General features: G+C 42.1%; 1 protein-coding gene across 6 annotated transcripts in view; it reads right to left on the bottom strand.

Moving 5' to 3' along the window:
• Nucleotides 1-1,146: 1,146 nt before the first annotated feature.
• Nucleotides 1,147-26,081, bottom strand: part of SIN3A (SIN3 transcription regulator family member A) — a 66,533-nt gene continuing 41,598 nt past the window's right edge. For 5 of the 6 annotated variants that reach the window (XM_089906973.1, XM_022580066.3, XM_089906974.1 and 2 more), the window contains exons 13-21: nt 24,580-24,818; nt 23,049-23,232; nt 21,406-21,979; nt 19,013-19,182; nt 14,873-15,046; nt 10,370-10,462; nt 9,356-9,450; nt 4,563-4,770; nt 1,147-2,244 (exon numbers count right to left, since the gene is read on the bottom strand). In XM_089906973.1, the coding sequence (XP_089763099.1) occupies nt 2,014-2,244; nt 4,563-4,770; nt 9,356-9,450; nt 10,370-10,462; nt 14,873-15,046; nt 19,013-19,182; nt 21,406-21,979; nt 23,049-23,232; nt 24,580-24,818 (1,968 nt within the window). In that variant the 3' untranslated portion in view covers nt 1,147-2,013. The other variant, XM_089906975.1, reaches the window with a different exon arrangement.

Here is a 26,081-nt window from a genome sequence, read left to right as displayed (position 1 = left end):
TTCCAATTCAACATGGTCTTAAGCAAGCAGAGGTGAGTTATTGCTGGGAAAACCTGAAGATCTTCCCCCCCAGTCAGTATCACTCCATCTCCCAAGTCAGGCATTGCCCCAGCTTCACCAGAGAATCTCCTCCCACAAGGCTCTTTTGCCACCCTACACTTTTGGGCTCTGAGTCTCCTGTAGTTGTCCCATCCCTCCACTGCTTCCCACCACACCCAACAAAAAACTCTAAAATCGGAAAAGTCTACCATGTGTTATGAAAGTCCAGAGCCAAAAAATTTGTGGTTTTGTGGTGGTGATGTTGGGAATTTTTAATTAAAAAGCAAACAAAACCACACAAATCACTGCTGGTTACTTTACAGCTACGACTAGGGTAATGGTTGCTGGAGAAAAATTCACCAGAGTACTGGGAGGGGCTCAGTTGGTCTTTGTTCAGAAAGTCCAGGCTGACCACATATAAAAATCCTAATCAGTCATGTTTAAATATCTGCCAGTTTAAATTTATGTAATTTAAAAAAATATATATGTATATATTCCATTTGCAGTTGCTAACGAAATGTATCGAATCTCCCTCCCAGCCCCATTTATACCACACACTCTGTACACACTTCTTTCAAACACTGGTTTGGTATTTAAGCTGTTCACTCCCATTTCCAATAAGGATAAGAAAAAATACAGAAAAGTACAAACTACATAGCTGCACAACTTACCCAAATATAAAATATTTCCAAACAGCTGAAATAAGGGGGGAAAACACGTACTAAAAGAATGAATAATTCTATTTAAAAAACTTAAGATATTTTGATTTGGAACACATACAACTGACTGCTAACTATTTAAAGCAAAATCCTGTTTGTACCGTAGATAAGGAACTGAAGCCAAAATCCCTGCTTCACAGTAGTTCTCTGGTGAGGACAAGGGACTTGGGTTGAGAGTTTATTCCTTAAGTAAGAACCAAGCTTTATTTATTTACAAAAAAAAAAAAAAAAAAAAAAAAAGTTGGGGCAAGGGGAAGACAAGTTTTACACAAAAGTACTACAACGGTAACTCCCTTTGGTAAAAAGTGTAATAAATGTCTTGTACATCTGTTCATAGGTACTAAATCTGAAGCCACATAGAACTATGGTACACAAGAAGCTAGAGCAGTTATGCTAGCACATCAAAGCATATTTCTTTTAATAAAAAATTGACAGTATGTACATTATTTACAAAAAAAAAGAAAAACCAAGTTAAAACTGTGTGTGTGTTTGTGTGTGTGTGTGTGTGTGAGTGAGTAAAGCTGGTGGATGGCACTAGGGTAGACTAGTAAAGAAGCAGGTACAAAACAGTTCCACGGGAGCTAAAAAGGACAACTGATTTGAACTTGTTGAGGTTGAGAACCAGAGGAGAGAATAACGGGTGGGCAGCAAGGGATTCGTCAGGAATCAAATCCACAAGATGATCAATCCCAAAGCCAAACTGCAGGTCCCAGAGAAAATCTTAATGGGTTATCTAGATGTGCTCAAGTGACCAGGAAAAAAAAATCCAATACAGTTTTTTTTCCTTTTGGGGGGGAAGAGGAAAGGAGCAGTGACCATCAGAGTTACAATCCATCTAAGCATCGAGTCCTTCCCCAGTCTGTCAGTCAATGCTCGCCCATCCAATCAAGGTGTGAACAGCATCCGGTTCTCTCACTGAAGGTCAGGCCCCAGGAGGCTGCAGTCTTAGCTCTGCTGGTGTGTGCAAGCAAGCTGCATATCCCTGTGCTTGCATGGATTTCTTCCCCTCCAGGGCAGGGTAATGCCCAAAACCCCCGGGAAAAGTTCCAGCTCCGGCTTTGTAAGGTATCCACGTTCCTTATATGTAGCCCACTTGGTGCCAGGTTGCACCAGCCACACACAGATCAGGTGGCCATGTCCCAGAGAGGCCCAGTGAGGCTTGAAAGGCATCTTCCTTGTTTCTTCAGTGTGTGCGAGTACACGTGCCCCCCCCAACACACACACACCCCTCAAGTTATCTGCTCTGGCTCTGCAGTTACGGGGCTTTGAACACTGTGCCATATTTGACACGGTACTTGTTAATGCTCACAAAGTGCAGGGTCTCTGTGTCACAGGTGGTGGTGCAGGGCACCAGGCCCTCCAGCCCCTCACCCATGAGCCACTTGCTGGTCTCCGCTGCCATTTCACGGGGCACATGCTCCTTGGTCCACTTATCTACCCAGGCCTGGAACCTCTGATGTAGCCGCTTGCTTACCCGCTCATGGGACTGCAAAACAGAATGAAGAAAAAAAACCCCATGAACTAGGACTAAAAGCCTTCAAATACAAAGCCCAATTTTCTCCTCAAGTGCCAGAAGAAAGATGTGGGCTTATCAGTGCTGATACCACTGATAAGTTTAAAAAAAAAAAAAAATTAGGAATCTGTTTTAAGAAAAGAATTGAAAGAGATTAAGAACTTAGAACACATAAGGAGTTGGAATTCATAAAGCTCCCAAAGAAATACCAACACAGGGTCTGGGCAGAACTAGCTCAGTGCTTCTCGATTTTAGCCTCCTGCATCATTATCACGTAGGGGGGCGGGGCAGGGGGTGGGGAGAGAACGACTTGATCAATCTGCAGTTTTAAACCAGCAACCCAGCTGATTCTAACATACCCGGAGCGAGACACTGAGTCGAGGCCGTTAGTCATTTCTGTCAGCATGGCAATCCACTTCTAAGTAAAACAAGGTAAAGGGCTTAAAACCCACTCTCCCTTCCCGCTATTACCCCACCCTGCCCAGCACAGTGCTGGGCATAGCAGATCTTCAGTGGAGGTTTTTGTTCCTACCTATACATCTGGTAAATATTTATTAGTGCCCACAGGCAAGGCAGAGAAGGGGATACAAAGATAAATTAGGTGTTGCCCAGCTCCCCAAATCATCTGAATCAGAAACATGCAGGCATACGACACACAGCACCATGAGAGAAGTACATTAAAAATCGCCCAACCTATGGTTCCCACTTGAATGTTCTGTAGTCTTTTCATCTGCCTCCCAAACCTGGTAACCCCTTCCTATTAACAGATGTTCCCCTAAACTTCCCATTTACTCAAGCAAAATGAGCAAAGAAACAAAACCAAAAAACAAAAACCACCAGGCATCATCCTTAACGTTCCCCTTTCTCTTAACCTCCCTACATCCAAACATTACCACATCCTGACAGTTATATGTCCAATCTTTTTTTTTTTTGGCTGTGCTACGCAGCATATGGGATCCTAGTTCCCCGACCAGGGATTGAACCCACGCCTCTTGCATTGGAAGCGTGGAATCTTAACCCCTGGACCACCAGGGAAGTCCCTCCAATCTAATTATAATTCCTCTACAACCCTGGTAGTCTGGGTAGACATCACATCTCATATGAATGAAAGCAGTCTTTCGAGGGGTCTCTGCCCTTCCAACTTGGTGCCCTCACTCGCTCTCATCAGTCTATGTCTTTGTCAACGATGTCTCAATGTACCTCAAACAAAATCCAAACCGCAGCCTATGAGAATAAGTAATGTAGCCTCCGCCCACCCTTCCAACTTCATGCACCCCACTCTCCCTATGGCGCAAGCCACATTGATGTTTTTAGTTTCTTGAAAATGCCAAGTCCTTTCCTCCTTCCCAGCCTTGTGCTTGCTTGTTTCCTTTGCCTAAAAAGTACCAACCCCCAACTCTGCACCAGGTTGGATCCTTGTCATTGTTCAGGCCTCAAGCGTCACCTCTTTAGAGAGGTCTTCCCCAACAAAAGCAGGGCCCTGCCTGCCAGTTACCCTTGATCACTTCACCTAGTTTCTCTCCTTGGTAGTGCACATCATCACACTACCTTATATGCTCTACCTCACGGTTGTAGTCCCAGGGCCTGGCACAATACCTTGGTACATAACTGCACTAGGACTTTCACAATTCAGGTAGCATGTGAAAACAGACAGGATTCATACAAGCAATACTACCTGAAATGTAAATGCTAGGAGTAGCTTCACTGGAAGGTGCGACCAGCTGTTATCAACTGAATCGTGTCCCCACAAATTCATATGTTGAAATCCTAGCTTCCCCCCCGCCAGAATGTGATGTTATTTGGAAATAACGTTGTTGCAGATGTAATTAGTTAAGGTGAGCTCATACTGTCTGTTGTAGGGTGGACCCATAATCCCACATGGCTGGCATTCTTTAAAAGGGGGAAATTTGGACACAGACACGCATTTAGGGAGAATGCCATGTAAAAATGAAGGCAGAAATATGCAAGCCAAGCAATGCCAGTGATTGCCAGCAAACCACCAGAGGCTAGGAAAGGCAAGGAATAGTTTTTCCCTCACAGCCCTCAGAAGGTTCAAAGCAACTCCGCCAACACTTCAACCTTGGACTTCCAACCTCTAGAACTGTAGGACAATAAATTTCTGTTGTTTAAGCCACGCAGTCTGTGGGACTTTGTTACGGCATCCTTACTCGACAATTCTCAAATCCAAGAGATTTTCACAAAGGGAGAGAAACAACCAGAAGCCTCTGGGGCAGGCCTGGTCCTGGCTGAGGAGGGAGAAGTGTGTAGAAATTCCAGTTACTGGTTCTCACCTGATGAGCCCGGAGCAAGGCGGTCCTCCGATACATGTAGTCCTCTGACTTGATCACATATACCATCTTATAGGAATTCAGCTTGAATCTACACTCCAGCTTATCCAGGCTATCCGCATTCTCCATGGTCTTCTTGCTGTTCCCTTCCTTCCCTTCCTTTTCCTGCTGTTCTCGACCACGCTGACACTTCCGGATCCGCCGCAGATTCCTACAAAGCAGCAAAGCCCTGCAGGATGAGAGCTCCTCCAGGTGCAGGTTCCCATGGCTGCCCCAAAAGTTTTTTATTTGCCTTCACAGCATGTATCACAATTTTAATTACATACATTTTTTAAATGTCCAGTGGTTTTATTGTTTAAAAAAATATTTTTTCAACTGCAGAGATACAAAGAATAAAAAGAAATTGCCAACTACCCCCTACCCCAATTCTCAAAATCCCACTTGCCTTGCCACAGGTAGCCACTGTTAGCAGTTTTCATTTAAAATCTTCTAGGTCTCTCTCAATTTTTCACTTAATGTCATGAAGATTTTTTCATTTCACTACAGATAGATTTGTGTCATTCTCTTTAACTGCTACAGAGGAATGTGTCTTAATTGAACAATTCCTTAACAGGAATTAATCAGGTCCTTCATCTGAACCACAGAGCACAGAAAATTACTTAAATGTCTATTTCTTTCAATTCTCCCACAGATGGTACATAACTAGTGCTATTCTACACATCTAGGAAAGAAGATAATTCACATCAGTGGATGCCTTGGCAGGCTTAATTCCCTCCAACACAAGCAGAGAAAGGTTGTCAGCTAGACAGTTCTACTGTTTCCTACACTTTGCTATTAAAAACATTGCTTCAGGGCTTCCCTGGTGGCGCAGTGGTTGAGAGTCCGCCTGCCGATTCAGGGGACGCGGGTTCGTGCCCTGGTCCAGGAAGATCCCACATGCCGCAGAGCGGCTGGGCCCATGAGCCACGGCCGCTGAGCCTGCGCGTCCGGAGCCTGTGCTCCGCAACGGGAGAGGCCACAACAGTGAGAGGCCCGCGTACCGCAAACAAAACAAAACAAAACAAAAAAAACATTGCTTCAGTGAATATCTTTGTATATACATTTCCATAGGACAGCAGTTCTTTGGTCCAAGGACTGTTGGGGGCCCCCACGATGCTTTTTAGGAAGTTGTAAGATCAAAACTACTGTCATAATAATACTAAAACAGTGTCTTTCTTTCTTTAAAAAAAAAACAGTATTAACATTAGCATTGGCAGTGCAAAAATAATAGTGACTATTAAAAAAAAAAACAAATTGGTGATGGCACCAATCTGTCCTTAGATATCTTTGTACTCTTTGGCCACACACTGGCAATTCAAAAAGGAAAGCTGGTCTGACTTAAGAATGTCCTTGATGAAACAATAACATTTCTTATTATTGATAAGACCCTTAGTTCACATCTTTTTAACATACTGGGTGATGAAATGGGAACTAAACATAAAGTACCTTTGTGTGCCAAAGTACAATGGGATTCATGAAGGAAAGCACTTGAGCACTGCTTGAGCTGCACATGGTTCGCCATTTTTACCTGAAAGAATAGCTGACTAGCCGATCTGGGGTGTTTGGCAAATATTTTCTCAAAAGTGAACAAGGGAGACTGGTACTTCAAGGAAAACAACTGAGGACATTTGTTGCCAATGATAAAATTTAAGCTTTCAAGTAAAACTCGGAATTTTGGTAAACTGGTATTGGCCGGCATGAGGTGTGACAACTTCCCACTACTTAAAGATGTGACTGGGGCTTCCCTGGTGGCGCAGTGGTTGAGAGTCCGCCTGCCGATGCAGGGGACACGGGTTCGTGCCCCGGTTCGGGAAGATCCCACATGCCGCGGAGCGGCTGGGCCCGTGAGCCATGGCCGCTGAGCCTGCGCGTCCGGAGCCTGTGCTCCGCAACGGGAGAGGCCACAACAGTGAGAGGCCCGCGTACGCAAAAAAAAAAAAAAAAAAAATGTGACTGATGAGGTCAACGGCAATATTAATAAATGTGGTGTTTTTTGGGGGGGCTGGGTGGGGGGTGGGAATACTGTAAAATGAAGACGTGTCAACATTTGGTAGGTCCGCATAACTTAGTGAAAATGTTCCAAATAACCAACTGCATGAAGTTATAAAACCATGCATGAAAAAATTCAAAGTACAAGATAAACCAATGGATTTTGACATAACCACATGAAAAGTTCACCGATACTGCAACTAGCCTTTAAGAAACTACTACTTGGACAGTTCTGCTGTCATATCAAGAATATCCATAATTATCTGAAAGGATATGGAAATACTACTTTTTTCAGCTACATTTTTCAGTAAGGCCAGATTTTCTTCACGTATTTTTTTTTTTTCTTCTTCACGTATTTTGACGAAACAAAATAGTGCAACAGAATGAATGTAGAAGCAGATATGAGAATCCAGCTGTTCTTCTATTAAGCCAGACATGAAACAGATTTACAAAAATGTAAAGCAATGCCACTCTTCACTAATTTGTTGTTTTGAAGTAGCTTTTCATTAAAATATTACTTATGATAACACAGAATGCATTTAGCATTGTTTTTAACGAATTCATAAACATAGTAAACGTTTTTCAGTTTTAATTTCTAATGTGGTAAATATTACTAGATATAATCCACATAAACAAAAGTTTTTTTGGTGTATTCAATCTCTAAGACTGTAAGGGGTCTTAAGGACAAAAAGACTGAGAAAGAACCTCAGCTGTAATAGCTGTAATTATTAAAAATTATTAAAATTTTAATAAATAATTATTAAAATTATTTAATATTATTAAAAATTATTTTAAATATTATTTTAAATTTATTTTTAAATTTAAATATTATTTTAAATTATTTTAAAAATTATTTTAAATATTATTAAAATTATTTTAAAAATTTTAATAAATAAAAAAATTATTAAAAATTAAAGTTCCAGGGTAAAGGTCCTATACATTTTAACTGCTCTGATCCTGGAATGATTGTATCAATATTTCCCCCCACAGTAAAGCAAAGCGCCTCCCCTCTTCCCCACACACTCCATAACAAAGATTACAAATCTTTTTAAGAATTTTGCCAATCTGTTGAGAAATATACAATGTTATGTTTCATAAGCATGGAGGGACTTCCCTGGTGGCGCAGTGGTTAAGAATCCGCCTGCCAATGCAGGGGACACAGGTTTGAGCCCTGGTCCGGGAAGATCCCACATGCTGCGGAGCAGCTAAGCCCGTGCGCCACAACTACTGAGTCTGTGCTCTAGAGCCCGTGAGCCACAACTACTGAGCCTGCGTGCCACAACTACTGAAGCCCACGCGCCTAGAGCCCGTGCTCCACAACAAGAGAAGCCACTGCCATGAGAAGCCCACACACCACAACGAAGAGCAGCCCCCGCTTGCCACAACTAGAGAAAGCCCGTGCGCGGCAACAAAGACCCAACGCAGCCAAAAATAAAGAAATAAAATAAATTAAAAAAAAAAAAAGCATGGAGACTAAATCTGTTTTGTTAAGAAAGGGGCCTGGCACAGAGCAGCTGCTTGAAGTCTGTTAAATGACTCAGTGAATGGAAGAAGCTGGCAGGGCCCTTCTGTTCTCACCCCTTTCCATGTTCCAATTAGGACTAAGTCTAATAATACTGGGATAATACCTTTCTGGGAATGTAAGACATGAGGTTTCAATTCGCAAAATTTGGGGAAGGAAGAAAGCCAATCTACTACAGCAAAACCTATCTTCTACTTCTGAAACTCTGTCTTCATCCTCAGACAGAGGTCCAGCATACAATTTGCCCACATATGGGGAGGAAATTTTTTTTTTTTTTTTTTCGGTACGAGGGCCTCTCACTGTTGTGGCCTCTCCCGTTGCGGAGCACAGGCTCAGCGGCCATGGCTCACAGGCCCAGTTGCTCCGCGGCATGTGGGATCTTCCTGGTCCGGGGCACGAACCCGCGTCCCCTGCATCGGCAGGCAGACTCTCAACCACTGCGCCACCAGGGAAGCCCAGGAAATTTTTTAAATTCCGTGAAGAGAGTTAACATAGCAGGCCTAAGACTGCTATCCTTTGAAAACCGTGCTTACTAGGTTGTCCCTTGGCTGGGTTCTGGCATCTTGGATTTTGGGAGAGTTTCCCCCATTCCCTGAATGACAAGAGTGCCTCACTGTACCTAAACTGTACGAAATAAATGGTTTATGCTGAAAACCTGCTTTCCTTCTGGAAGTCTGGAATTTTGGTACAAGCTAGGCAGAGGGTGCCTGCAGGAGTAGCACCCAATAAAACCCCCAGTACCAAGTCTCCAATGAGCTTCTCTGGTAGGCAGCATCTCAAACATATTGTCATAATTTGCTGCTGGAGGAATGAAGAGTGTCCTTGTGCCTCCAGTGGAAGTCACAGCCCCTTAGAAGCTTGCGCCTGGCATCCTCTGATTTTGTCACAGGCACCTCCTCCCTTTGCTGATGTAGCTTTGTATCCTTTCGCTACAGTAAACCATCACTGTGGGTATGCCTACATGCTGAGTCCTTGAGTCCTCCAAGTGAATCATCAAACCCTGGAGACTCTGACACACATTCCTGAAGGGAAGTTACTACTGACTCCTAAAACTCTTGTCTCCCTGATGCTTTGGCACGTGCTCCAGGTAAGCTCATGGTGTAAAACCATACAAACCTTGAATTAGCATCCTCAGTAGACAGAACAACAGAATAAGTGAAAACCAAGAAACTGAGAGTCATCTAACTCCTCGTTCCTGGACTGTGCATTAGTGTTATGCTGCCGATACATGAGTTGGTTCACTCACCGTGGGAGAAACACTGGTTTCCGTGCCAGGTGCTCACGAAGCTCAGGAGAGGTAGTATCAGAATTCATGTATCGCTCCACATAGTCTGACCAGCGCTAGGATTGTAAACACAAAATGGGGGTGGGGGAGAGAGCACAAAAACTGAACTCCAACCTCATCAGGCTGTCTAGCAAATTCTATGACTAAAATGTCTGAAATATTTAAATACAAGATCAAAAAAATCTCTTTCCATAATGACATGCTTGTTACTTGGTATTAAAACACAGCTTAAAAAAATCTGTGAGAATGCAAAACCTAAAGTTTCTCTGAGATACTTAACAATTACCAGAAGTCATAACTGGTTAGAAGCTGGCTCACTGACAAGTTTTATTTCCCTACAGAGGGTTTTGTTAAAGAACAAAATGTATAGTGGCAAATGTTTGAAAATCAGTATCTTTCACATCAAAATCTAAATTTCTGGCATCTCTTTTAAAAAAAATTTAAGATTTGGCAACCACGAGCCAATATTCCCATAAAACAACAGTCTCCTCCCCTCCATATGCCCTCAGCACCATACATACATGTGGCTTGCATTTCTCATTAATATTACCTGCTAGACCCAACTATGATAACCAACTCACTCTGTCTACCCCCTGGGGTTGAGAACTCCTGGCTCCATCTATCCCAATAAAAAGTAAACATGACACAAAGGGTCAAGATGATACTGGGCAGATGGCACCTCATTTGTTCTTTCTTGTGCTTTAGGAGAAAAACAAGAAAGGTGCCAACCATGAGACTTCCTCAGAGGAGAGGGCTTTCCTGAAAGCTAGATGAGACTGCCATCAATCCTAAATATCTTACCACCAGGCAGTCCTTTTCTTCAGCTGAAGATATGGCTGAAATGACCTGTACTTAAGCGTCAGGTCCTGACCCTTAAACAGGCTAACGCTGGCTAGGCTTCTAGAAGACACTCACTGGGCAGACTCTCAGAACATGACATACTCTCCCCAGTTTCTGCAGTATACTCATCCATACCTCTGCTTCTACAGGGTCATCCGAGTTCTCCTCTTCCGTGTCCAAAAGCTCGATGGTCAGCTGAACCTGGCCTTGGCTCTGAATGAACATAAGCTGCAAATAAGAAACCTGAATGTAAACAAAAGACCATCTCCAAAGCTGTAAATAGATTCTCAAGGGTTGAGAGGTGGGGAGGCAATAAAGTTATAAAAAAAATTTTGCTCCAATTGAAGAGATGAGGAAGATAACTCAAAAGCTTAGCAGGTGATAAAAAGGCAAAGGTCCAATCTTGCTACCAGCAAAATGAAATGTTAGAGCAAGAGGCACCATTTCATGTTTCTTACTTCTTGAATTAGCTAAAACAGTAATCAATATCAGAAAGAGTGCTCAAAAGTCAGAACCATAAAATGTCAATGCCATTTCACTTGATAATCCCATTTATGGGACTTGATACAAAGATGTAAACAAGCCTACAGTGTTTAAAAAGAAAAGGAAACTTCTCATACCAAAGTGAAATGGAAAACATCAAACAGAAAACAGCAATCACATTTCCACCACAATAAAGACTGCCCAAGAAATCACACATACCATGAGGTAAGGAACACAAAACATCAACATAAGAAGTGATCTGCTGCAATGGTACCAATCATATTTGAAACTGAGTTCTGCTAATACTATTTGTGTGATCTTTTTAAAAAATTCACATTTAAAAGCAGTACACTGATAGAGGCAAAACCACGTCACATTTTGCACAAAAGAAGTATCAAATGGTGATGGCACACAGATCTCCCCTTTTGGAATCCCAGGATTCTCAATGCCCTTATCCTAAGGGCTCGCTGCAGACCAGATCACTATAGGAATCACATGGTGAAGATCAGCGATTAGAAGAAAGCTTGAGAATCATTTATTTCAACATTCTTCATTTTACATAGGGAAAAACCTAAAATTCAGAAAGTTCTGATTTCTCAAGGCCACACAGCTAGTCAGTAAGCAAACAGGACCAGAAACCAGTTCTGGTTCACAGTTCTTCTGGAGAAGAAGAATTCCTATTTGCTAATAAAATTTAAAAAGTAACAAGAACATAACATACACACACACAAACATAGTTACTTCCAAAATAGATTTGAAAAAAACTGCTTCTAGGAGTTTGCTAAACCCCCCTGGATTTAGGATGAATAACCTAGAGTGTCAAGATTTGTCCCACTGCTGTAAAGAAACCACTCTTCAAAGTAATATTGAGAAGACAAGTCTCCTCTACATGCCTAAAACTGCACTCAATTTCATCCCAACAGGCTCCTCACCTGTCTGACACCTGTCTTGTTAGGTCCTTTACCATGTGTTCACCCCAACTCTCTGACCTCCGCAACCACTCTCCAAGTCCTGACTAACTTTATTATTAGATTGCCCACATCCATCACCCAACTGGTAACTGCCTCCAGTTGTAAACATGACTCTGATTCCTCCCCTCCTCCTTACTCAGTGTTACTAATCTTCCTGAAAGCTCAAATCCAGTGGAATATTTAGTCCTTAAAAATGCTTCACTGCTCGCCAACCACAACAAAATTCATACCTTTTCCTTAGTTATGGCTGTGAAGATCCTCTATCATTTGGACGCCCCCACCTCCTCTCCATGCCTCCTCTGCCAATCTCCTAGGCTTCATTCAACTAACACATAGTCACTGAATGTTTGCCATTTATTAGGCAGAGGCACACGCAGAAGAGAACATGGTTTCTTGCTTGGAGGAGCTCAATTTAGTGAAGGAAAAGGGATACAAATAGCTATATTTACATTACAACAAAATAACTACGAAGGTACTACGCTAGAAACATGCGCAATATGTTATCCCCCCTCAGTGAGATGAGAAAGATTTCACTTCACTGAAGTGACACTCAGCTGAGCACTGAAGGACAGGACATAGAGGAAGACCAATCGATTTCAGAGAAATCATGACAAAGAAAATTATATTTGAAAAAGTACATAAAAAGAACTGCAGGGCTTCCCTGGTGGCGCAGTGGTTGAGAGTCCGCCTGCCGATGCAGGGGACATGGGTTCGTGCCCTAGTCCAAGAAGATCCCACATGCTGTGGAGCGGCTGGGCCCGTGAGCCATGGCCGCTGAGCCTGTGCTCCGCAATGGGAGAGGCCACAACAGTGAGAGGCCCGCGTACTGCAAAAAAAACTACAACCCCTCTCCCCCGCAAAAGGTGAAGGATACGAGTAGGCAATACGCAGAAGAGAAAAACAGGAAACAGTAGCAAACAGGGAAATGTGAATTAAAATATTTTACTAATCATCTAATTGGCAAAAATAAGTTTGATAATACTAAGTGTTGACTAAGAATGGGGAAATAAATGCTCTTATCAAAGTGCACACTGGTATAGCCAGTCACTTTGGAGAGTGAAATGGGAATATCCATTAAAGTTTAAATTTTAAAATATGCATACCATTTAACCTAGGAATTTCATTTCTCTGCCTCTACCCTAAACAAACACTAGCACGTGCACGCAAGGATACAAATACAACAAAATGCGGTTCAATGAAGCACTATTTGAGATAGTAAAAAATGGAAATAGTTTAAAACGTTTACCCATGAGGCAATGATTTTTTTAAAAACTATGGTACAGGGAATTCCCCGGCAGTCCAGTGGTTAAGGACTTGGCGCTTTCACTGCTGGGGGCCCAGGTTCCATCCCTGGTGGGGGAACTAATATCCCACAGGCCATGTGGCATAGCCAAACAAAAAAACCCCAAAAACAAACAAATAAAAAACCCCACAAAAAACTATGGTACATTCATACTATTATGTATGACACAGCAGTTGAAAAAATGAGCTGGATCTATGTAAACCAAAATAGAGCAAATTCTAAGACATTAAGTAAAAAAAAAAAAGCCAGATGTAAAATACGCTATCTAATCCAATCTAAATCTAATCATTAATTTCTATATAAACATCTATGTGTCAATATATGCAAATGCACAGAAAAGGGTCTGAATGGATACACAGAGAGCTAAACATGCCTGATTTTTAAAAAGCACTGTAGAATATGCATAGAAAAAAAATGAAGGGAGAGGAGGCAGGAGGTGGGGCTGGGCAGAGGATTTGAAGGGCTGCTTATTCTTAGCTTAATGCTAATACTGTGGACTTTTATGCTCTATGTAAACATCTGAAAGAAAAAGGTCACTGTGATGACACGATTTTCCTGGTTACCAAGCCTTCTGTTCCTGCTATTCCCTCTGCTATTCTGACAACTATTCTTATCTACAGGGTGAGTCTACCCATTCCTTCATAGGCCCTCACCACACAATTTAATAATACACTGTTAACTCACTGTAGATGGGGATGATAATTCTGTCCACCATGAAAGTAAACACCCACTAAACTCATAATAAACATTTATAGATTTAAAACTCTGAAAGGCTTAGGAAATCTCTTCTGTAGTGGGAAAGTCCTCGGATAGTAGAACATTAGATCTGTGACTGAACTAGAAAACTCATTTCCAGGTCTTTGATTCTAAATTAAGCCAACAGTACAGGTGATAGATCAGAAACTAAATAGCTGAAAATAGAAGTGAACAATTTGAGGGTCAGATCATTAAAGTACATGGAACATGCCCACCAAGGTCAAACTTTTATTTAGCTTAGCGCTCTCTGCTAGGCCAACTACAAACCTTATTCTGGGCCACCTAAACCTGTCCTTACATTAATACATACAGGCTTTGTTCCACTATACACGTTTATTACATAGATGCAATCATAACACACATAATTTTGTGTCCTTTATTTGTTTCAGTATTTTTATAATTTATAATTAACTTTTAAGAGCTGCAAAATATGCCATCCAGCATTCACACAATAGGCTGCCATTAACCATTCCCGTAAAGGGTTGGACACCTAGACTGTTTCCAGCTATTTGCTTTTCTAATTAGCTATTATAATGGTGGAAAACTGGAAACAACCTAAATGTCCAACTAGACAGGCATAATTTTCTATAAAATTAAATATCAAATAGTCATAAAAAGATGCTGAAGACCCAGAGGTGTTGCTAATTGAGCGAAAGAAGTTCCAGAACATTTTGCCCAGTATAATCTTTTTCAAAATATATATTAGCATAGAAAAGTTTAGAAATGTTATCAATGATTATTTCTGGGAAGAACTGTAGGTGACTAGTTTTTCTTTTCTCTGCATTTCCTATCTTTTCTACAACGACCATGGATTACACTTTTAAACAATAATATTTACGAAGCATTTAATATTAATACTCAAATGTTCAGCGAAGAAGAATACAAAATTATAAAAATCATATGGAAGAGCTAATCTTTTTAAAAGGCAAGAAACAGACTACCCACAAGAGACTTTACTTTTCCATGTTTTTTTGCATTTCTTCCAGTGAGTTCACAGGCTCTCCAAGGAGGTCTAGGAGTGGAATCACTGGGTCAAAGTACCCTGGTATGGCTTTGACTTCTGGGGAGAGAGCCCCAACAGCTCACACTGTCAGCATGGTCCCTGACTACCTGAGTACCTCTCACCTTAAAGCAATTCTCATCTGACATGAGCTGCTCAGCCTTCCGCTGATATGTTGACTCCAGGAGGCTCCTTGAGGTCTGTGTATTCAGCTGGCCTCCAGTGGCCCCATTATTGTTTTCCGCCAGGTACAGGTCAGTCACTTGTACACAGATCTCATCACTCACGATGTGCTGCAGCTGGAATCAAGCAAAGGCAAGTCATCAGGGAACCAAAAATCTAGTTCTCCCTGTCATACACTCAGCCTCCCTTTGGTGGTTCCAATCACTCAGCTCAAAAAGGTTTTTCCAGGGCCTCCCTGGTGGCGCAGTGGTTGAGAGTCCGCCTGCCGATGCAGGGGACACGGGTTCGTGCCCCGGTCCGGGAAGATCCCACATGCCGCGGAGCGGCTGGGCCCGTGAGCCATGGCCGATGAGCCTGCGCGTCCAGAGCCCGTGCTCTACAACGGGAGAGGCCACAACAGTGAGAGGCCCGCGTACCGCAAAAAGAAAAAAAAAAAAGGGTTTTCTGGTTGATCATTTTAGAACATTAATCATACAAAACCACTATCTTATTTTCTTGGAGAATAACCAAGCCAAAATCTTCAACCATATCTCTGGTCCATGAATAAAATGTTCATATATATTTAAAAGCAAAACCATAAGCAACTCAGGTTAATGTGCTGCTTATTTAAAGTTCTAAGGAACTTAAGAAAAATTTTTTTACATGAAAGAAAATTTCCATGGCTTCCTAATTTTATGGCACTTCTTTACCATTTACAATTTCCTTTCATACGTATTCTCAGTTGATCCACACAACTACCCTGGGAGGCAGGCTGGAGAAGGGTACCCTACTATATTGATATATGAGACAAATTTACATGTTAGATAAGAAAACTCATGTGTGCTAAGGTGAGGAGAGGGACTTCGGAGAACCATGAAAGCAAGATCCATGTCTACATTCACAGCCCTAGTACAAAGTCTGAAACTCAATAGGCACTGAGGAAGCTGTTACTGAATTAATCTGTCATGGGTGCTCAGCTGAAGGAGCTGAGTTAGGACTAATATTCTTTCTAACACACCCCCTATTTTTCCACATCTGATAATAAAAGTATAGTATTTAAAATTGTAGGTAAATTAACTCATTTTCAACACGGGTCAATCACGACTGACTACTGGTAACTTCTGAAACTATCTTATTAAACTATCTGATGACTACAAAGTTGAATCTTTCAGAGATTCTATTCTCATAGGTCATGACGATATATCTACTGTGAAATAAAAATTCTCTCAGATGAAACTTTACCCATTAAAATGCCAGAGAATGTGAAAAACAGATACAAGAAAGCAAAATGTTAATTGCAGTATCAATTTGTCTATTTTACTTTAAAATTCTCATAACCACTAAGCCATTCTATTTTTAGGAAGATACACTCTTTTTGAAGTGCTAGTAACTATGACAACTACTTATTTTTAACATTTAAAAAACTCTTAAGTGACAAGTATGTGTATTTGTAGATAAATGGACAAGGTGCAAGGTCAGAAGGGTGAGTGACCTGATGGTGGTAGAAAGGCCAGCAACTGGAGGTGGTTAAATTACAATTAGTCTATACAATGGCTTTTAATGTGACCATTAAAATAATGCTTATGATAACTTGATAATACGGGGGAAGGCTTAAAATACAGTGTTTAAGAGAGAAAAAAAGCAGTGCATGTCCAAAGCATGGTCTCTATCATGTAGATACTTCTTTATACCTTCCTGTAAAAGGAGACCATGTCACCGACTCCCTAATCCACACCCTCTCCTTGGATATCTGGCCCCTTCTAGTCTTTGGAAAGGGCAGCATTACAAATCCAGGGACAACTAGGCAACTCTCATCCCCACACTAGGCTGGTTAGATTCTCTCTCCTGCTAAATTGAAATGACACAATGAGTGTGTCTGGTAGACTTTTTACAGAGGAGCACCTGGATGGAAAGGTTGGTAATGCCAGGGCCAGAGGCACTGCCGTGGCAAGTGAAAGCCTCAGGTGCTGGAGAAGCCTTGAATACGTGCTGAGTGTTCATCTGAAGAGAGAAGCATGAGGATGGGGGAGATGTCCAGAAAGGAGGCATGCAGGAGAGGGAAAAAAAAAACCTCCCCAGTCTAACCCCTAGATGGTCTGGCCATATTTTGAGCCCCACACCAGATGTCTGTGAGGCTGCCTATTGTATTCTTAAGACAAACCCCTCTTAAACTAGTCTAGAAAAGTAAGATAAATATATGGTTTGACCTTGAAATATATGTTCCACCTCCAGTCAGCAATGAATGCTGGGAGAACAGCGAAGGAGATAAGGAGAGTAAGAAATGTTATGCCTCCAATTCAGGAGTTAAGCTGAGGAGCATAAACGTATTTTAAAAACAATGGATTCAGATTTCTGGATAAAACCTGTCTCCATAAAAAAAGATCGGGCCTTACGTATTATTGACTCAAAATCATAACCAGGTGCTTCTAGTAAATGGACTAATTATATCTATTTAAAAAACCAACCTTGGGGGCTTCCCTGGTGGCGCAGTGGTTGAGAGTCCGCCTGCCGATGCAGGGGACACGGGTTCGTGCCCCGGCCTGGGAAGATCGCACATGCCTCAGAGCGGCTGGGCCCATGAGCCATGGCCGCTAAGCCTGCGTGTCCGGAGCCTGTGCTCCGCAACGGGAGAGGCCACGACGGTGAGAGGCCCGCGTACAGCAAAAAAACCCCAAAAACAAACAAACAAAAAACCAACCTTGGGCTTATAAAAAAATAAATAAGCTTGTTGTATTAGATTTTTAAAGTTGTACTGGTAGTATGAAAGACTTTACTTCTAGCTGTAGCAACAGCAAACTTGTAAACAGAAACATAAGCACATGGTAACTGAAGTCTTTTATATAAACCTAGGGGACATTAACAGGCATTAGTCTCTCAAAAATTATGACCATAGCTGATTGTATACATGTAAAGATTTCTGTCCATCACCATTAAGACCCCTTAAGGGAAGGTCTAATAACCACTTCAACTTTCAGCTCTCTGCCTGACAACTTTTGTGAAGATGCCAAGATTCAGTTATGTGAAGCAACATTCCTTGACTCTGAGTAGATCCTGTGAGAGGGGTACAGAGCCATGCATCCTTCTAAATTCAAGGTAAAAGCATGAGTACTTTGCAAAGGATTCCATATTTTATCCGAGGAAAACACTGAACAAGCTTTTCTTTCCATAGTAGTGGTGTGGACTCTAGAATTAGAATTGTCTCTTTAAAAGTTTTCACTTTGGGCTTCCCTGGTGGCGCAGTGGTTGAGAGTCCGCCTGCCGATGCAGGGGACACGGGTTTGTGCCCCGGTCCGGGAAGATCCCACGAGCCGCGGAGCGGCTGCGCCCGTGAGCCATGGCCGCTGAGCCTGCGCGTCCGGAGCCTGTGCTCCGCAACGGGAGAGGCCACAACAGTGAGAGGCCCGCGTACCGCAAAAAAAAAAAAAAAAAAAGTTTTCACTTTAAAGAAAGTGGTGCACTATCAACAGACTCTGATCCCTTCAAAAGTTCAGAACTAAAGGCAAAGGAATGGAAACCTATTACATGTTATTTGCTATAAAATTATTGTTGTAAAGAACAACATATTTACAAACTTCCAGGGTGCCACAAGAATAAACCAAAAAACCAACTACAAATCTAACTCAGAGGGAATCTCAGATAGTGAGGTGGACAGAGTATTATAAAAGATGTTGTATGAAACCCTTCCTGTAAAAAGAACTTCAAATGTTAAATAAGGAAAGTCCATAGAATTACCAACACCTAAAGAAGAGGAAACTGAGCTCACGCCTGGTACCCGACGTAAGAGCTGGGAGGGTAGGGCAGGGGGTCAGGACCAGTGCTGGGGGTAAAACATCACATCTCACGTAGGCTCATACTCCCAGGGCATGCTGAGCAAAGCAAAGGAGTCAACCACATGGCTGAAGTACTCCCACTCTGTTAACAGGAGAAATCCGACATCACATCACATTAGCCTCTCCCTCCCCTCTACAGAACCATGCGTTCATAAACATCATTATATGAGGAAACTGACTTTGCTTTCCCAACAGAAATCTTGCCTTTTCTCTTTCCTGAATCCATCTGTAGACTTTCTCCCTCACCAACCCTAGCCTCCGCCATGCCCTCACCTGTCTGACAATGCTCTGGATGAGTTTGTCCATGGTAAAGGCAATGTAGGCATGAATGGTAAACATCTCTCTTAGCGAATCTTCATACTGTGAAGAGTCTATGTTGCCATCCAGCAGGCTCCGCACCATATCCAGGAAAGCTGGGTAATAATCTTCTACATCAACGTCCACTGTGGGAGAGATGGGAGAGATGAGGCCTTACCCTGCTAAGAAAAGATCGGAAGAGAAGGCAGGGCAAATCCCACAGCTGGCCTAAAGAGCACTTAACAGAACAAATCTAGGTGCAGAGAGATGAGATCTGACAGGTGGCTACAACCCCCAGCACTGTCTATTAAAGGAGAGTGACTCTGCAACTTTAACAGCGGCTTCTAACACTCCGACTGACCGTGCCTGAAAAACACTTATTTACAGTATGGCCTGGCTATGCGTGACAGGAGAGCAAAATATCCCAGGGAAGAAGTTTCGTCAAAAAGTTCTTGGTTCCCCTGCTAAGATAGGAACCTGCTCTCGCAGCCTACAAAGAGCATCCCTCACACGGGTCGCCTGTTCATACAGCTCTTTCAACGGAGCATCAAGGGCTGAAGAGAAAAGGCAGACGGAACCATACTCTAGCACTAGGAAACCTCTCGGGAACAGAAAAAGAGGAGTGCAAATTAAATCCTCTATGAATAATGAAGTGATCTGCATTTGTCAAAGTCCTTTTGTTTAAAAATGGATTGCCAATATTGTACTTCACAAATTACATTAAATGATTAGTACTTGCTGCATATGAATCACTTCAACCACCAGCTGGAATCTTATCTGTTGTTACAGAGACGTCTGGCAACTAGCAGTGTGCACAAGGAAAGGTGAAAGGACTCCGCCTTTAGTTTACTAAAATAAGACCCATTTAATAAAGCTCAAAAACAGGCAACTCTGATCTCCAGCGCTGGCAATCAAGACTGTGACACGACGGGGCTACTGGTTATGTTGTTTCTTGATCAGGGTGCTGGTTATCAGGTGTGTTTGCTTTGTAAAAATTCACTGAGCTACACAATTCGGATGTGTATACTTTTCTGTCTATGTTTTGCACTTCAACAAAAAGTTCACTGAAATGAAAACAAATTACAACAAGAACTCTTTGTCTTTGACATTTAGTTACCTCTCTGTAAAATATAGGGGAAAAAAGGCTGAGAGCACAAGCTGAGTCCATTTCCATTTATCTCAAGTGTGATGGATTCACTCAAGACAGGTTAAACAGGACAACTACTGTTTAAAAGAAGCAACAGGCTTGAGTTTCATTACAGAACATTACCCTGTTCGGATCCACAGCATAGGAACGGGCTGTGCTACTGCCATGAAAAAATGCTTTCATGTCAGAATAAAGCTATGAGTGCTATTAGCGCAAACCACATGACCCACGATCAGTGTGAGGCTTGACATTATTACTCAAGAACAAACTGTAAGCCTCAAACCAGGTTACGTCAATGGTCAAGCCAGGATTAGGTCATCTTCTGTCTCATTTCTACCCAAGCAGATGGAATCACTATACTGAAGTCTCTCAAGCTAGTACTAATCCAGATAAAGTCTTTTAGAATTAATTCCCAGGTTCATTAGCTCTTCAACAGATAGAAGGCCAGGGCTTCAAATGGGCTTCTTATACCAGTAACAGTTTTAAAAAAAAGAAAAGAAAGGATAATTCACTCCAAAGATTGGCTATTTCCTAAAGAGCACAGAAGAAAGGCTTCACAAAAAAGCTTTTGGCTCACAGCTTAAGTACCTAACTTATGACCTGAAGAGATATCTAGAAGCAAGCAGCATAGAATTACTTAGAGGATATGGTGGCTTCCTTAATCCTCGTTTATTTTCCTTTTCCTGAGTCTTCTATCTTCATTCCTGCTCTGCCTGTTCTGCTGTCTCAAACCATCTCTTGAGTCCCCATCTCCTCTTTTGCATCTGTCTCAGGCATGAACAACTAGGAATTTATGTTCTGTCATGGAATGAAACCAACTATGATGTTTGAGTCACGTCTCTGTCCTTTCAAACACTTTGCAATAACCCAGAGATCTGCCATTTGGGAAAATGACAGTAACTGACACCCACTTCCCTGGTATCCATAGTACCAGCTATTGAGTGTCCATGATCCAAGCAGTGCACAGGGTGCTTCGCATATTTTCTCCAATTGTCCCAACAACCCCAAGAGACAAGTAGTACCTCCATTTTACAGGTAAACAGGTTCACAGAGTTTAAGTAAGGTCACACAACCAGTAAACTGCGGTGCTAGGATTTGAACCTAGCCAGCCTCTAAGGCCTGCCTGTGCTCTATGTATAAAAGAAAGCAGTCCTGAGTCTAACTAGGCCCTGAGGTCCCCAGCCCCTCACATCTTCTGTAGACTGACAATCTAAGCACTCACTAGGTTCTTTGAGACGTAGCTGGATGGCGGGGCTGTCACTCTTGTCTCGCTTTATGCCCAACACTTCCCGTTCCCACTCTCTCTCTCGGTTTTCTTCTTCAATTTGCCGTTCAGCTTGGGAACAAATCCGCAGCAGCCTCAAGCAGAGTATCTGGTGCAGTCGCATAAAGATATACCAGTTATTATTAACATAGAAGAGGTTGTATACTTCATCCATCCCTCTTAACTTCTGAGCTGCTGTGTTACTGAACAGTAGCTTGGACTTAGGGGGACTGCCCCCAACACCATTGTGCTTCTTAGCCGCCCCTGTGGCTTCATCTACATCCATCTCTTCTTCTTCCTCTTCCTCTACATCCGAGAGATCACCTCTCTGAGCAAAGAGCAGATCTGGAATAAAATGATGCATGATTTGCTTGATTTTATATTTGTCCTCCTTCTGAATGCCTGTCTGCCTCTTCACATGGTGGATAATCAGAGCAGCAGCATCTTCCAGAATCTGTTTGTCTTCGTAGGCAAGTGAGAGGTGTGGGCCAACAGGTACACCAGCATTTTCTTCCGTAGCCTGCTCTTGCCTCTAACAGGAGAGAGAGAGACAAAGTATTACACGACGTACCTACAGGAACAACAAACAGACCTATGAGACTACACCAGCAGTACTTTCTATTAACCACAGTGGCCATTATTTTCTAATCCAAAACTTCCAGAAACAAAAAGATAATGTGCGAGATGTGGTTTGATACCAAAACGATCGGTGCCTTCCAGACATTGAAGACTTATAAGAGACAATGGGACAGAACTGGGACCATCTTTTAAAATTCCGGATTAGTATTTATGGAGGATACGATATGAAGTCTAGGATTTACTTTAAAATCCTTCTGGGGTGGGAGTGTGGAAGGTGGCAGATATAACAAAATTGGCAAAATAGGTGATTAAGTTTATGTAAGAGCTCATTTTACTATTCTCTCCCCTTTTGTGTATGTTTGATAGTTTCATAATACAAAGTTTTTTCAAATTCAAGATCACACCACTTCTAGGAATTCTCAATCACACTGTATTTGTTTCTATCCATCCCCTAAGACTGTGAGCTCAAAGAAAGCAGGATTAGTTTCTTATTCATCTCTGTATCCTAGCTCCCAGTACTCTATATAATCCTGGTAAGGATGCCGAATAAACAAGGATTAGGAAGAGTCTAGGGGGAGTCCTCTGGCGGTCCAGTGGTTAGGACTACACACTCTTGGTGTGGAGGGCCCAGCTTCGAGGAACTAAAATCCCACAAGCCACACAGTGCGGCCAAAAAAAAAAAAAAAGTCTGGGGATCAATGATAGTATTTTAAGCTGTGGGAAGTTGAGATGGGCTACATGAAGGAATATAAGGTACTGTTGGAAGGAAACAGATAGGGAGAGAAGTGGGAGAGGGGGGTAGTGGGCATGAACTGAAACCAGGATGGGAAACTAGTAAAACAGCTTAGTGAGGCTTAGACTTAAAATGGTAGAATCGGGAATAGAAGTCTATGCTATGAAGCAAGAATCAACAAGTTTTGGAGGGTCTCACATTCATATAACAAAGGTAATCTGCAGCAGTCAAAGCTATGCTGAACATACAGACAGGGGACGTCACACAGATGTAGAGACCTCCAGCTCACCTCATCATAGATACTCTCAATCTCGTTGAGTAAGCTCTTAGACCTCAGGACCTTGGTGTCATTTTGTTTAAAGTTGATGCCTTGGTGGTCCAGAGATTTCAAGTAGTATTTCTCATTTTGCTCTCTCCACACCTTGTTAAAGCCTCTCTGAGCTTCTCGCCATTCTTCCTCTTTCATCTTCAACCTAGTGGAGTGGAAGGTGGAAAAACAAGACATGGGAAGCGAGATGAGGGAATTTTATTAAGGCAGGGAGTCATACTGGAATCCTGGCTCTGCCATATTAGCCATATAAGACTGTCTCTTTATCACTAAAATAGGGGTAACAGCACCTAATCTCATAAGGGTTTAGAAGCAAGAAATATGTCAGGTTTATTTTATTTCGAAGGTCAAAAGATATAGCAGATCTGCCAAAACTGTTGGCAACTTTGGGATAAATTTTACTCAAACCAGTCTTGAACTCTGATACATGAGAAATTTACTCATTCAAGACTTACTTTGGGGAAGTAATTTGTCCCAAAGTCAGAAATCTTGCCAAGAATAGTTATTTCTCAAACAACATTCCACAGAATACCCTAGAAAAGGAGGTTCTCTTCCTTGGCCAGCTGAAACAAAGTGAAACAAGTTTCTTTGCTACAGGACTTCTGAGAATGTTTATTATGCTACTGTAAACGCAAAAGTCTAAGAGCAGAGAACTTGCACAGTAACGTTCCTCTGGCCAGTTTGGAAGTTCTAATGAGAACAACTGATCCTGATACTCTAGAAGAGAGGAGAGTAAAATCAAAAGCAGCACTAGAACTGAAGAATATCCTCCATCTCAAAGACAAAAGTTAAATGCTACTGGCAAGGAGAGGAACAGCTTGTGCCAGCTCTTGAGGAGAAGACTAGGGAGGAACAATAAAATCTGGGCACTTGTGCATTGTGCAGCAGGTAAGTTTTCACCAGGTGATACAGACAGAGGCCCCTATGAATCTTAGCTGGGATTCATAGTGTAGTATACAGAGTGCCATGTGCTTGGAGGAGCCTGGGGCTCAGCCCTGGCCTCCTCCTTGATACCTAGCCTTAGGTGGGTTCAACAGCCCCTCTATACCTCAGGCTGAAGTTCTGTTACGAGAAAGAAGACATTCTTGGTAAAAATGGCAAGCTAAGTCTTTTTTAATAACACATATCAATTTTACAAAGACAACGTGATTTTTCTTATTAAAAAACAAAGATGTAAACATTGGTTAGTACTGAGTGGCAGGAACATGGGTGGCTGTTTTCTTCTTTCTTCTTTTCTCTATTTTAAAATATTACCTCAAACACACAGAGCATTCCACTATGGACTTTAAAGGTTTGTTCTCTACTGCTGGCTACACAGAACCCCATCGGGAAGCTCCACTACCCCACACTCCACCTGATTTCCTACAACCAGGGTTGGGGAGAAATGGAGGTCTCATGGGATAACCAAGTCGAAAAGGAGAATCGTATTTAATGGGACACTACGTCTGTCAAGAAGCACACTGAAGCATGAAGGGCATATTCACTCAGGTACCTTTTAAGGACAATTGGGACGGCAATGGAGGGGTTCTTCCTCAGACCATCAATGATGTCAGCTGCTTTATCAGCATATATCCTTTGGAGGGCTTTTCGATGGATGACTTCTGATGTGCCCCCGAGGGTGTTGTCCAAGCGAAATTTGGCTTGTTCCTCAGCAGACAAGCGGGAAAGCTTCTTCTGTATTGCTTCCAGAACCCGGATCGTTGCCAGATTAGTCTCTAAAACTACATCAAGCTAAAGAAAAAGACAAAGTATGTTCAGGACCCCAACCAGAACAGAATAGCTGTCAGGCGTATAAGGTAGAAGAAGTCAAACTCCTTGGATTTGAACCCTGGCTCTGCCATACCATAGCCATATAAAACTCTGTGTCCTTATAGGTAAAACAGGGATAACACCACCTACTCTCATAAGGTTGTTTTCTGGATTTAACAGTACAATCCATGTAAAGGATTTAGCACGATGCCAGGCACGCAACAAACATCCAATAAATGATGGCTAAGCAGTAGTTAATACTTGTACCACCACCAGTGTGCTTTACTTAGGACTACTGGCCCCCGGCCCCCACACCAGAGGGACCTAATAGGAGGCAACCTTACAGACACTTTCCCCTGAACTTTCATGAATTACTAAGATGTTACAAACAATAACAACCACTACAACGAAATCCCAAAAAGACCATTCAAGATTACCAATCAGTCTCATGAGTAAGGTTTTTCAGGGTAACTTGAAATGTTTAAATATTTAATAGCCTTGTTCCACATCTAGTAATAATAAGAGCAGTGGCTATCATTCCTTATGGACTTCAATGTCGTATCTGTGGGTAACCATTTAAATTCTTACTGAATTTCTGGCATTTTATTTTCTGGCAAGGGCTTAGCCCTGACCTGGTTAAGGATATGACTAGCAACCTTTGAGTTAACTTTTTTCCAAGGCTTAACACAAAATTCTCCAGATGAGAAAGAGAAAATGAAATAAATGAGCAGGCTCAAGGGTCTCTGACCAAATGTCTGTGTGTTTCCTAATTTTTGTAGTTTCAGGACTATGGCAGTCATTTTGTCAAATATTTCTGGTCGTCGCCCCACTTTTCCTCAGTTATAGATAAATGATGGATTGAACTTCCTGGCTCCCTTGTGATTAGATAGGGCCATGCAACGAGTTCTAGCAAATGAGTTTTGCACAGGTGAGTCAAAGTAATGTCTATTACCTCTAGGCTAGAGCATTTAAGGGTGCAAGATCCATCTGAGCTCTTTTTCCCTCTAGTCACTGGCACTGTTCAAGATGGTGGCACTCTGTCAGCCTAGGTCCCCAAGCAATTCTGATGAGCAGAATCTCCTGCTAAACATCATGCACATGTAGTATGATGAAGAAATAAATCTATTTTTTTAAGCCACTGAGATTTGGGGGTTGTCTGTATTGCAGGAATGTTAACCTATACTGATGTATAAAGGACTCAAACTAGTCCATCCCATCCAATCCTAAGTATATGCATGTGCACAC

The sequence above is a fragment of the Delphinapterus leucas genome, chromosome 2 (genome assembly GCF_059928025.1).
Source record: "Delphinapterus leucas isolate spDelLeu-1000000601 "Yukka" chromosome 2, BTC_Dleu_Yukka2, whole genome shotgun sequence".
In the NCBI taxonomy this organism is placed as follows: domain Eukaryota; kingdom Metazoa; phylum Chordata; class Mammalia; order Artiodactyla; family Monodontidae; genus Delphinapterus; species Delphinapterus leucas.
This window is presented reverse-complemented; position numbering and strand designations above follow the sequence as displayed.